Source organism: Humulus lupulus, unplaced genomic scaffold, assembly GCF_963169125.1.
Source record: "Humulus lupulus unplaced genomic scaffold, drHumLupu1.1 SCAFFOLD_261, whole genome shotgun sequence".
NCBI classification, from domain to species: domain Eukaryota; kingdom Viridiplantae; phylum Streptophyta; class Magnoliopsida; order Rosales; family Cannabaceae; genus Humulus; species Humulus lupulus.
In genome coordinates this window covers 1406-14193 of record NW_026908799.1, presented here as the reverse complement: position 1 = coordinate 14193, position 12788 = coordinate 1406, and the positions used below count along the sequence as shown (strand labels likewise).

At 35.1% G+C, this 12788-nt stretch overlaps 2 protein-coding genes across 4 annotated transcripts; one reads left to right on the top strand and one right to left on the bottom strand.

Annotated features, from left to right (window-relative positions):
- Nucleotides 1-5935: 5935 nt before the first annotated feature.
- Nucleotides 5936-9226, top strand: LOC133811671 (serine--tRNA ligase, chloroplastic/mitochondrial-like). Of its 3 annotated transcripts, XM_062246207.1 has the most exons (10): nucleotides 5936-6273; nucleotides 6381-6529; nucleotides 6843-6936; nucleotides 7049-7197; nucleotides 7284-7376; nucleotides 7597-7776; nucleotides 8002-8168; nucleotides 8315-8449; nucleotides 8541-8634; nucleotides 8724-9226. In XM_062246207.1, exons 1-10 carry the CDS (start codon nucleotides 6048-6050, stop codon nucleotides 9000-9002), a joined length of 1566 nt encoding a protein of 521 aa, XP_062102191.1. In that variant the 5' UTR covers nucleotides 5936-6047; the 3' UTR covers nucleotides 9003-9226. The 3 variants fall into 3 exon arrangements, with proteins under 3 accessions (XP_062102191.1, XP_062102192.1, XP_062102193.1); XM_062246208.1 differs by lacking the exon at nucleotides 5936-6273 and having other exon boundaries at nucleotides 6395-6529; nucleotides 6836-6936; XM_062246209.1 differs by lacking the exon at nucleotides 5936-6273 and having other exon boundaries at nucleotides 6405-6543; nucleotides 6836-6936.
- On the bottom strand, nucleotides 9174-11829 carry LOC133811669 (uncharacterized). Its single transcript, XM_062246206.1, has 3 exons — nucleotides 11641-11829; nucleotides 10962-11262; nucleotides 9174-10855 (listed from the first exon to the last, which is right to left on the bottom strand). The coding sequence occupies exons 1-3, from the start codon at nucleotides 11710-11712 to the stop codon at nucleotides 9303-9305; spliced, it is 1926 nt and encodes a 641-aa protein (XP_062102190.1). The 5' UTR covers nucleotides 11713-11829; the 3' UTR covers nucleotides 9174-9302.
- Nucleotides 11830-12788: the final 959 nt, after the last annotated feature.

Here is a 12788-nt window from a genome sequence, read left to right as displayed (position 1 = left end):
CTGAAAATTTGGTCAGAAATATGCCTGTGGCCGCAGCCAGGGACATCAGTGGTTGCGACCACTGCTCTCTGTCCCACAGGCTGCGACCACTGACCAATTTTAGCAATTGAAAATGTGCTATTTTTCAAACGGTTCCAAACCCTCCCAAATGATTTTGTAACCCCCAAAACACATTATTGGGGTTAAAATCATATCTCTAACAACCATGTCACATATGACTTTATGAAATTCATCTCAATATTGTGTAACACCAAATTTACACAATAAAGGGTAATAGTTGGAAGTTACAAATTTGTAACACCAAATATGTTACATATTTGGATATATCTCATATATCTAAATATTGTAACTCTCTATTATATGTTACAATATGTGACACTATTTGTCACATTTATTTAATCTAAAACATTATATTACAATATAATTTAATATTACATTATATTATAAAATAATATAACATTCCCCCACTAGATTAAATAGTTGTCTATTGTAAACTTATTTAATTAATCATTATATTTAAAATATAACAAATCCCCCACTTGATTAAATAAGAACTCTCTTTTATAGGAGTCATTACATTAGTGCATAGAGTAAAGTGTTTTTCTACTTGAACTTTACTATAGTGTAATTATCACAAAATTTGTCGAAAATTTGGTTGCACTAGGCGTTGAACCATCTTTTCATGATAACAAATCGGTGATAACACACACCTTTGCGATGTTCACTTGAGACCTCTATGTCTCGCTTTGCATCATTAGTGGCCATGTGCACTTTCCATTCAAGGACGTTCTTGAGAATACTCCCAATTCTCATGAGAGGCGGCATCACCCCTAGGTCCATATAAGTAGAATTCTTACAGTATTTTGTTCCCAAAAATACTTGTCTTCACAAGACTGAATTCTATTAAAAATCCTTTCGGTTTTAACCCTCAACTTGGTAACTCACAAGTACTCAATATCTCAGATGAGACTTGTTTTTGAGTACAACTAATATTCACTTGATTGACTTGTTGTTACCTATTGAACCTAACACTAGTTAAATAACTAGTGTTAAGATAGGTTATCATCAGTCGTGAATCTCTTTAGGGAGTTTAAGTCCCATCCCTCGAGATGATGTAGCCACTAAATCCCTCGTTAATGGCTTAGTGAAAGGATCCGCCAGATTTTCACTTGTTCTCACATAGGATATTGAGATGACTTCTCTTTGAATCAACTCTCTTACATATCCATGTCTTAGACTAATATGTCTAGACTTCCCATTATACACTCCGCTGTATGCTCTAGCCAATGTCGCTTGGCTATCACAATGTATCGATATAGTGGAGACATTCTCTTTGATTAGGGGTATCTCTATTAAGAGATCCCTTAACCATTCAGCCTCTTTGCCGGTAGCAGCTAGAGCTATAAACACTGCTTCCATAGTGGAATGAGATATACAGGTTTGTTTCTTGGAACCCCAAGAAATTGCATCTCCACCAAGTGTAAATACCCAACCAGTTGTGGACAAGTTGTCCCCAAGATTGGATATCCAACTTGCATCTGTATATCCTTCTAAGATTGAAGGAAATTTGGAGTAGTGAAGGCTTAGTCCTTTGGTTTTCTTGAGATAACCTAGGACTCTTCCAATCGCCTTCCAGTGATCCACACTTGGATTACTTGTAAACCTACTAAGTTTACTTACTGCAAATGCTATATCAGGTCTAGTACATTGGGCAGCGTACATTAGACTCCCTATAGCACTAGCGTACTCCAATTAAGCCACTGCTCTTCCTTCATTCTTCTATAGTTTTACACTATGATCGAATGGAGTATTGGCATCTTTAACCTTGAGATGGTTAAATTTGTTCAATACTTTCTCAACATAGTGGGCATGACCCAACGCAAAACCCCCACTATGTTTCATTACTTTGATACCAAGTATGGTGTCAACTTCTCCAAGATCTTTCATCTTGAAGGTTGATGATAGAAACCTCTTCGTTTCTTCTATCCCTTTCATGCTATTACTTAGAATAAGCATGTCATCCACATATAAGCAAACAATGATCACATATCCCTTACAAGTTTTGGAATACAAACACTTGTCTCCATTGTTATGTCTGAACCCATTAGGCATGATGGCTTGATCAAATTTCTCATGCCATTGCTTAGGAGCTTGTTTCAATCAATATAAGGATTTTACAAGTCTACATACTTTATGTTCATATTTTGGTAGGACAAACCCTTCGGGTTGTTCCATATAGACCTCCTCATTGAGGTCACCATTAAGGAATGCCGTTTTGACATCCATTTGATGGACATACAAGTTGTGTATAGAAGCTAAAGCGAACAAAATTCTTATAGAAGTTGTTCTTGCAACATGCGCATAGGTATCGAAATAATCGATACCCTCTTTTTGCCTAAACCCTTTAGCTACTAATCTATCTTTAAAGGTTTGAATAGTGCCATAAGTGTGGTATTTTCTCCTAAATACCTACTTACACCCAATTGGCTTAGACCCCGGTGGGAGGTCTACCAATTCCCAAGTGTTGTTGGAAAGAATGGAATCCATCTCATCATTGATGGATTCTTTCCAAATTGTATTGTCTCTCGATTGCATAGCTTCTCTATAAGTCTTAGGATCATCCTCAATCAGAAGTACAATAGAAATTTTCCTACTGACTTCCTCTCTATTTCCTTCTACCATGTAGAATGAAATTCGTTGAGAATCTATCTCATCCACTACTAGACTTTTAAGATTTTTAAGTCTTTGACTTCTTCGAAGTTCAAAAGGTTGCTTTACATTCTTTTGAGAATTCTCCTCTTGAGAATCAACTTTGGATGTAGAAACTTGAGAATTGTTCTCATATAACAAATTTTCCTTTAGAGATGTTGAAGCTTGAGAATTGTTGTCACATAACATATTCTCAAAAAATTCAACTTCTCTAGATTCAATCACAATGTTAGACTCTAAGTCTAATAGCCTATAAGCTTTACTATTGTTGGCATAACCAACAAAAGCACACTTTATGGCTCTTGAACCTAACTTTGTTCTATTAGGTTCGTTTTTCTTGCAATATGCAAGACACCCCCACACTTTGAAGTACCCTATGTTGGGTTTTCTTCCTTTCCATAACTCATATGGAGATATCTCATTTTTCTTCATCGGTATTCGATTAAGAATGTGACAAGTGGTTAATAATGCTTCACCCCATAAGTTGAGATTCAACTTAGAAAACACCAACATAGAATTTATCATATCTAGTTAAGTCCTATTTTTCCTTTCAGCAACACCATTGTGTTGTGGTGTATAAGGTGCGGTGCACTCATAAATTATACCATTTTCTTCACAAAATGTATTGAATTAATTAGAGAAGTACTATCCTCCTCTATCACTTCTTAACACCTTAATCTTTTTATTTAGTTGATTTTCAACTACTAATTTATACAATTTAAAAGCATCAAAAGTTTCATCTTTATGCTTTAAAAGAAACACATAGGTATATCTACTAAAATCATCTATAAAAGAAAGAAAATACCTTTTACCACCTCTAGTTAAAACACCATTTAATTCACAAAGATCACTATGGATTAAATCTAGTAAATTAGACGATCTTTCTACACTAGGAAATTGTTTCTTAATCATTTTTGCCTTAATACATGTTTCACATTTACCATAGTGTTTAATATTGCATGCAATCATACCACATTTTACTACTCTTTTCATGGTTGAAAAACCTATATGCGATAATCTAAGATGCCACAAAAATAAAGAATTATACTCAATAATATAGGCGGAATTAGTATTTTTATTGATAACATTGAAAGCTACATCATTGGTGCACAATTTAACCATACCCTCACAAGAGTACCCCTTTCCCAAAAATACATTTGATTTGGTAAGTATAAGTTTACCGGACTAAAAAATGGCTTTAATGCTGGGCTTGCCAAGCAAATCACCACTTACCAATTTTCTACTCATTTCGGGAACATAAAGTACATTCACTAATATAACTTTCTTTCCGGAGGTGAAAAATACTTCAATGGTACCTTTGCTAAGTAGCCTTTAATTGCCCTCATTGCCCTTTTGAATCTCATGGTTGCCCTTTGAATCTTCAAAGGTCTTGAACAATGATTTGTCATAGGTGACATGGATGGTGGCACATATATCATACCACCACCCTTTCTCCTTGTCTTGAGTTGCATTCACCTCACTACGGGTAGCAACTGTGTTTTCCTCTTGAGTTGCATTCACCTTAGGTCCTTGTTGGTCTTTTCTATGCCTACACTCTCTAGCATAGTGACCATTAGGTTCCAAACCCTCCCAAATGATTTTGTAACCCCCAAAACACATTATTGGGGTTAAAATCATATCTCTAACAACCATGTCACATATGACTTTATGAAATTCATCTCAATATTGTGTAACACCAAATTTACACAATAAAGGGTAATAGTTGGAAGTTACAAATTTGTAACACCAATCACACCCTTAAATTCTCAAGCATTGAGAATTTTCCATAAGCTATCCTTATTGGAAGCACCAAATATCCATAACAAGGGTCCAAACCATTGTATTACAAAACTTTCTTCTCTCCATTGTTATCTTCTCCATATCTTTTATACTTAATTTTAAAAGTATTTTCCAAATCAAATTTAGATCCATCATCAGCCAATTTTCTTGTCTTTTTCTTTAGTACTTTTTTTTAGCTTTGACAAAATTTATCAAAGAGAATAAAAGTTGTAAAAAATAGAGAAAAATTCTATAAAATATAACATATGTGAGCCAATAAGGTTGAGAATCTAATTGCTATAAAATAAATGTTGTAGATCTAATTGATACAACTTGTAAATCATGGTTCCAAGTAGGGGTGCTAAGGATTCAAACCAATCCAATTACCCCGAACCAATCTAATTATAAAAAATTAGATATCCAAATACAATTGGATTTGATTGGATTTGAAAAGTTGGATATTAATTGGATTGGATCGGTTGTTGGATGATACTCTGAAAAATTAATTAGGAACCAATCTAATCAAACCTTAATTAAAAAATATATATTATATTAAATATAAATATATTTAATTATGTTAGTTTATATTAGTTGTCGTTTAGTACATGTTATTATTGTTGTTGTTTTGATCCTATATTAGCACTTTGGAGATATTATTATTGTTATTTTCATGCTATATTAGTACTTTAGTTATTAGTTTGAGACTTACTAGTTTTAAATTTTAATAGTTGTGGTGTAAGCTTTATATTTAACTTGTAAATCCATCATCTTAAGGACTTAATGTGATAATTTTAAGATTTTAATGTAGTATTATTACTAAATATTGTTAGTTTTTTGTATGATTTTTTTATATTTGTTAATTTTTTTAATATTAAAATTTAAGTTAAGAGATAAAAAAAAACATGATTAAAAAAACCGATCCAATCCAATTATAATTAGATCAAATTTGATTGGGTTTTGAAGCTAAATCAGATTGGATTGGATGCTTATTTTCAACATCCAGCCTTTAATTGGATTGATTAGAAGTAAAAATGTTGAATCAGATCAGATAAACACTTAGATGTAGTACTTACCCTAAAGATAGTAAAGAAAAATTATATAAGAATTAAAATAAAACTATAAAACTTCAACTAACAAAAAAATAGTTTTGTAATTAAAATCATATTGATCTCATAAAACTGAAAATGTTTACATTATAAAAAATTACAATTCAAACTTTATTATTATTGCTAATTCAAACTTTATAATTCTTATTCAATTTTAATAATTTATAATTCTACTTTTAACATTATAGGTTTACAATAAATCATAATTCCTTAAATCCCCAACTTTAAATTCATCTTGTATGTCTTGTCAAAAAAGAAATTTTCTTCTATAAATTATTACAATATAAATGCATAATTGTTTTTTTAAAAAATTATATTTATTTTTGTAAATAATTTTGCATAGTTTTCTGGCTTAGCCACTAAATGGGTAAATATAGACGAGGCATCTTCTCCGGAGCAGTGGGTTAGTGGTTCGTACTCATACACTGAGTTTCAACACAGCACCGGAACTCAATGGGTTTGCAGTGTTGTTTGGGCGGGACAACCTTACACGCCCTCAAGTTTGCGGCGATTCCCTCTTCTTCTTCTTCTTCTCGCTTGGTGTTCAGGTCACTCTCCAAAACCTTCCTCTATCGACATAACAGTCCTGAAAGGCATTCGTTTTCTTTCCCCATTAGAGCCCTCTCCACCTCCACTGTTGAAGCCACAAAAACAACGGAAAACTCCACAGATGAAAAGGGTATTCTTATCTTTCTCTCTTATGAATGGTTTTTACTTCAATTTTGAATCTTGGATTGAATTGGATACAGACTCAACTCACGTGTATATGATTGATATATAATGCAGTTGTGAAACAACAATGGAAAGCTGCAATTGACTTTAAATGGATAAGGGATAACAAGGATGCTGTTGCTGTCAACATAAGTAACAGAAACTCCAATGCAAATTTGGAGCTTGTACTCGAGCTGTATGAGAAAATGCTTAATCTTCAAAAGGTCCATTTTTCAAGGTTTATCCTTCTTTATCGGCTCTTTTTATATCTGTTAACTTGGTTTTGTGCAGAACTATTGAATATATGAATAATAAGCATAGTGTGTGTGAGAGAAAACATTTTGAACAAGTAATGGTTCAATAGTTTTTTCTGATGAGCCTCAGTTGTGCATTTGACATGTACAATTAGTATGGGTGGTGTGTCTTGATTGAATCCTATCTAAGTTGTTTTGTTTGTTTAAATGGAGCATATTGTCGATTTTTAACGAATCGGGTTTTCTTGCTCAATTTTAGCTAATTTTCACTCACAGATAGCAGGAAGTTGAGCGGCTGCGTGGAGAGAGGAATGTGGTGGCAAACAAGATGAAAGGAAAGCTTGAACCATCTGAGCGCCAGAAGCTGATAGAAGAAGGTATGATTGATTAGTAGTGCCTTCGTTTCCCCTGTGCTAGTTACTGTTTTTCCTTGCAGGATTCTTCAATTTGTTCTTATTATTACTTGTCATTTGTTATATTTTTGCTCAGGAAAGAATCTGAAAGAAGAACTTCTTAGTTTGGAAGAAGACCTGCTTAAACTCACCGACGACCTTCAGCAGGAAGCTCAATGTATACCAAATTTGACCCATCCAGATGTTCCAATAGGCGGGGAAGATTGTGCAACCATAAGAAAGATGGTATTCTTCTTACATTTTCATCTCTTAAGGTGTCTTGGATTTTGTTTTGCTCTGCTTGCTTCCTACTTATCAATGTGCTTTCTTAGGTTGGTACCCCACGCGAGTTTAGCTTCCCTGTAAAGGATCATCAACAACTCGGGAAAGAGCTTGATCTTTTTGATTTTGATGCTGCTTCAGTGGTACCATGATGATCTTTTTTCTTTGATCCTTTTAGTTGACATGATGGTATAAATGTTCATATAATTGCTGAAGCCATGTATGTGTGTCTATATATATATATTTATATAAATAATCCCACCCCTTACATCAAACTAAGCTTTGAATCCAATCCTATATATATAATTGTTTGAGCTGTCACTTGTAATAGGCTTTTACACCAACTAAAGTCCTTATTTTCAGGTCAGTGGATCAAAGTTTTATTATCTGAAGAATGAAGCAGTTATGTTAGAGATGGCGCTTATTAACTGGACACTATCACAAGTTATGAAAAGTGGCTTTACACCACTAACAACCCCAGAACTTGTCAGGTCTTCTGTTGTTGAAAAATGTGGTTTTCAACCTCGTGGAACAAACACACAGGTATATATCTTTCTCCCTTGCTTTATTATAGCTTTAATTTTCTACTTCTTCCATAAAGATAATTTTCTTAACAAATAAAAGCTAAAATATTTTGCTGGGAGGTAAATTGTTGGAAATCACCTGAAGGTTTCAGTTACTTTACGCAGGATGCATTTGTTTTTCTTTGAGTCTTAAGGTACTTTGATAGTTCTACCATTGTACTGATCATGTTCAAGTTAAACATAGGTCTATTCTATTGAGGGTAGTGACCAGTGTCTCATAGGCACTGCAGAGATTCCAGTTGGGGGAATTCATATGGATTCTATTATTTCTGAATCATTGCTACCCCTAAAGTATGTGGCATTCTCCCATTGCTTCCGTACCGAAGCCGGTGCTGCTGGTGCTGCAACAAGGTAAATTCTCAGCACGCTATACGCCACATTGCTTTCAACAAATAAAATGCTCTGGAATATGTCATTTTTGGATTGATAATTGACCCTATACGTGTCACTCTTCTTTAGCTGCAATGTTTTTGCTAACTGGCTATGCTTACCTTCAGGGGTCTGTATCGGGTTCACCAGTTCAGTAAGGCAGAGATGTTCATCATCTGCCGACCGGATGAGAGTGAGATGTATCTTGAGGAGCTCATCAGAATTGAAGAAGACATGTTCTCGTCCCTTGGACTACATTATAAGTTAGCAATTTCAATCCAGTGGCTTCTAATTGGTTGTGTTATTATCCTGCTCTGTTTTTGATTGATCATGATTGATGAACTTTCTTGGCAGAATCTTGGATATGGCTTCTGGTGATTTAGGTGCTCCTGCTTACCGCAAATATGATATCGAGGCATGGATGCCTGGTTTAGAACGGTTTGGCGAGGTATTGCCACTTCTATTGTCATCTGATCATTTGACATTGTTAGTAGCATTTCTTAATCCCTAATGAAATCGAAATTCATCCTCAAACAGATATCGAGCGCATCAAATTGCACAGATTATCAAAGCCGTCGCCTTGGTATCCGATATCGCCCCTCGGAAACATTAGCAGGGAGCACCCCTAAAAAGGGGAAGAGTAACCGTGCACCACCACAGTTTGTTCACACCTTAAATGCGACAGCATGTGCTGTACCGCGAATGCTCGTATGTCTGCTTGAGAATTACCAGCAAGAAGACGGCTCTGTCATTATCCCTCGCCCACTGAGGCCATTCATGGGTGGCCTTGAGCTTATTACTCCCAAGTCTAGATAAGGAGGCCTCACTACTCTCTTATTCTTCGAGTATAAGTAATGAACGCAGTGTCATTTTCTTTTAGCTTCTCGCATGCATAGGCCTACTTAGACCAACACATTTTGCCTTTTTTTTTTTTTACATTATCTCTATCAATATTCTAAGGAAAATTGTAAATTAGTTTGATTCATATTTTACAAAATTGCACTGCGTATAATAACTTCTTGTCATGTGAAAAAATTTCAGTATCGTTCTTTGTTCTTTGGTCAAGACAATGAACCAAATAAAAAATTAAAAAAATATAAAGGTAACCATCAAAAATTAAAAGGGCACGGTGTAAGGCAGGGCAAACATATCAGCTTCAGGTAAGTAGTGAGCTTTTGGCCACAAACTGGAGCTCATAGAACATGACACAACATTTGCTACTTCATGTATTCTGGACTCTTGCCTGTTTTCTTGCTTTGGCCCAATAAGCCACTCGTCCTCAAAATCATTATGTTCTCTGTCAATCTTTGGAAGAACCCAATGCTCTATCAATTTTCTATACAAATAGTCCGGGCGTTGAATACTATCATCATCAACACATAAACTGGTTTTCGAGACCCTTTTGGATTCTCTTCTCTCTTGCTGTTCAAGATCGAGTTTCTGAGCTTCATTGCTCTTGGATTTATTGTTCTCTTGTATAGCCAAAGGCAACTCTCGAACTGGTTTAAGGCAGAGTTTCTGAGCTTCGCACCTCTTGCTTTCCTTGTTGCTTGCATGTGGAGCTAATGGCAACCCTTGGCGCTGTTTAAGCAACTCTTGAGACTGTTTAAGGCACAGTTTCTGAGCTTCATCACTCTTGGATTTATTGCTCTCTTGTACAGCCAAGGACAACTCTTGGGCTGGTTTAAGGCAGAGTTTCTGGGCTTCATCACTCTTGGATTTGTTGCTCTTTTGTATGGCCAAGGGCAACTCTCGAGCTGGTTTAAAGCAGAGTTTCTGAGCTTCGCACCTCTTGCTTTCCCTGTTGTTTGCATGTGGAGCTAATGGCAACTCTTGGTGTTGTTTAAGCAACTCTTGAGACGGTTTAAGGCACAGTTTCTGAGCTTCATTCCTCTTGGATTTATTGCTCTCTTGAATAGCCAAAGGCAACTCTCGAGATGTTTTAAGGCAGAGTTTCTGAGCTTCACCCGTCTTGATTTCCCTGCTGCTCGCTTGTGGAGCTAATGGCAACTCTCGAGATGGTTTAAGGAAAAGTTTCTGTGCTTCATTTCTCTTGGATTTATTGCTCTCTTGTACAGCCAAAGGTAACCCACGAGATGTTTTAAGTGGAAGTTTCCGAGCTTCGTCCCTCTTAATTTCCCTGCTGCTCACTTGTGGAGCTAATGGCAATTCCTGGCGTTGTTTAAGCAACTCTGGAGATAGTTTAAGGCAGAGTTTCCGAGCTTCATTACTCTCGAATTTATTGCTCTCTTGCATAGCCAAAGGCAATTCTCGAGCTTGATTAAGGAAGAGTTTCTGAGCTTCGTGCCTCTTACTTTCCTTGCTGCTCACTTGTGGAGCTAATGGCAATTCCTGGCGTTGTTTAAGCAACTCTGGAGATAGTTTAAGGCAGAGTTTCCGAGGTTCATTACTCTCAAATTTATTGCTCTCTTGCATAGCCAAAGGCAACTCTCGACCTTGTTTAGGGAAGAGTTTCTGAGCTTCGTGCCTCTTACTTTCCTTGCTGCTCACTTGTGTAGCTAATGGCAACTCTTGGCATTGCTTAAGAGCGAGTCCACACCTCTTCGTTTCATTTCTGCTCTCTGGTATAGCCAATGGCAATTCCCGGCAGGGTTTAAAGCTATGTTTCCCGAATCCAATATTGGGTATCCGGATACGAATCTTTCTTCCTACAATAAATTTGAATGAACAGACATAGATTGTTATCAGTGTCTAAAATCAATAAAACCATGGTGCTCACAAACACGAGTTCAAGATTAGAAAAAAGGAACTCACTTTCCTTGTCACCATCGTTAGACAAGGGCTCCACCTCATGCAATCTCCTCTTCTTGTTGTTGCTTATGGTGGGTTGCTCGTCTTCTTGAGTTAAATCACTCGAGTCAACTTGATCAGATTCCTCTACAACTGCCTTAGAAAGGTGCCCACCGTTAAAGTCATTTTTTCTCTTCTTCTTCTTCTTCTCTTGAAAATCATTCTTTTTCACTGTTTTATCACATTTTTCTGTCTCAGTACTTCTTGAGCATTCTTTCCTCAACTTTATCCTCTTCAACTTTGTTTCATCTTTATCTTTTCGAAGCTATTGAAGCACCAGAACGAGAATCATAAGACACTGTATAGAGCAGAACAAAGAACCATCCAAATCCACAAATACCCATTACACATTCAAATGTTATGTACTAAAATCTTTTTGGGTATCAGTGTTTCTCATTATTCGATAATAAACAATTTCATAAAAAAATAAAAACAGAACAACGTTCTTAACTTAACCTCGATATGTTTTAGATCGTTTAAGTTATCAATTTTACCCAAAATCCACATAAATCAAAATCAAAATCCATCGAACAGACAACAAAATCAAAATCCCTCCAAACTCGATTATTGTTCGATACGCTAGTAAAAAGAGAGGCCTTGTTGTTGTGATTAATAAAGCAAAAACCAGATTTGCTCAACGAACCTTAATCAACTCGTCCAAGGCCTCTCCTTTGTTCGCATTCGGAGGTCCATGATAAGGATAACACCGAGACATTCTTTCTTTCTGGTCCGATCTAATAATCCTGGTGATCAATGATTAGGGTTTCGATTGAAGAGAAAGCAATTTCGCAAACCCTAGAGAAGAAGAGATTGCGCTTTTCTCTTAACCCAAAAAATCTCAGTGTTTGGGCTTTATATATATATATACATATCGAGATTCCTGAATTTGCTTTAAATCGGTTATATATTTTTCTTTTATACCGATAATGCCCTTATTATAAGACCAAGCCAAACTGTTTTCTAGCAAAACGCGGGAACAGAAAATAAAATCGACACGTCGTCGTTTTAGTTTAACAAAAACAAAAACGACATGCCGTCTCTAGCAGAACTTGCGCAACAGCTGTTGTTATAAACTTTCTGTTAAATTTAATGTAAACATATTTATTATTTAAAATTGACGTAAAAATTTGAAATTTAAGGTTGTTTAATGACAATAACTTTTTCAATGTCTTTTTAATTTTTTTTTTCCTTATGTTTTGTTGGATGGTATGTATATGCGTTAATGCAAGATTTGTAGATTACACCATATGTATATATATTTTGACATTATGTATATATGTAGTATTAACTAAAAATGTTAACATGAATTATTGTATATAAAAAAGTTATTTAGGATTTTTGTCCCCTAATTATGATATATATTATTGTATCCCTGATTTTTTTCGAGCGGTTAAAACTTAGTCCGAATTATTGATACAGTTGTAAAGTGAGATTTTGGTTAAATTTGATCTTTAATAGATTGCTGACGTGACTATTTGCTCATTGACTTATCATTGACACATCAGTGCTATGTATATAATTTAATATAAGAAAATAATTTCAAATTAAAAAATGTATACATCTTATAAAAATCCCAAATAGCCTAAAAAAAAGTATTGCTAACTTAATTAAGATTTTTTTTAATAAAAACATGAATTAAGATATTTTTTTCAAACCATGCAATGTTGCAGAAGGAAAAAAGACGGGAATAGATTATATAACTTATGTAAATCAACATAAGATAGGAGGTAGAAGATGAAGATCTCAAGGCTTAAACAAGGTTCAAAATTTTTGTCCTAAAAACTATTTCTT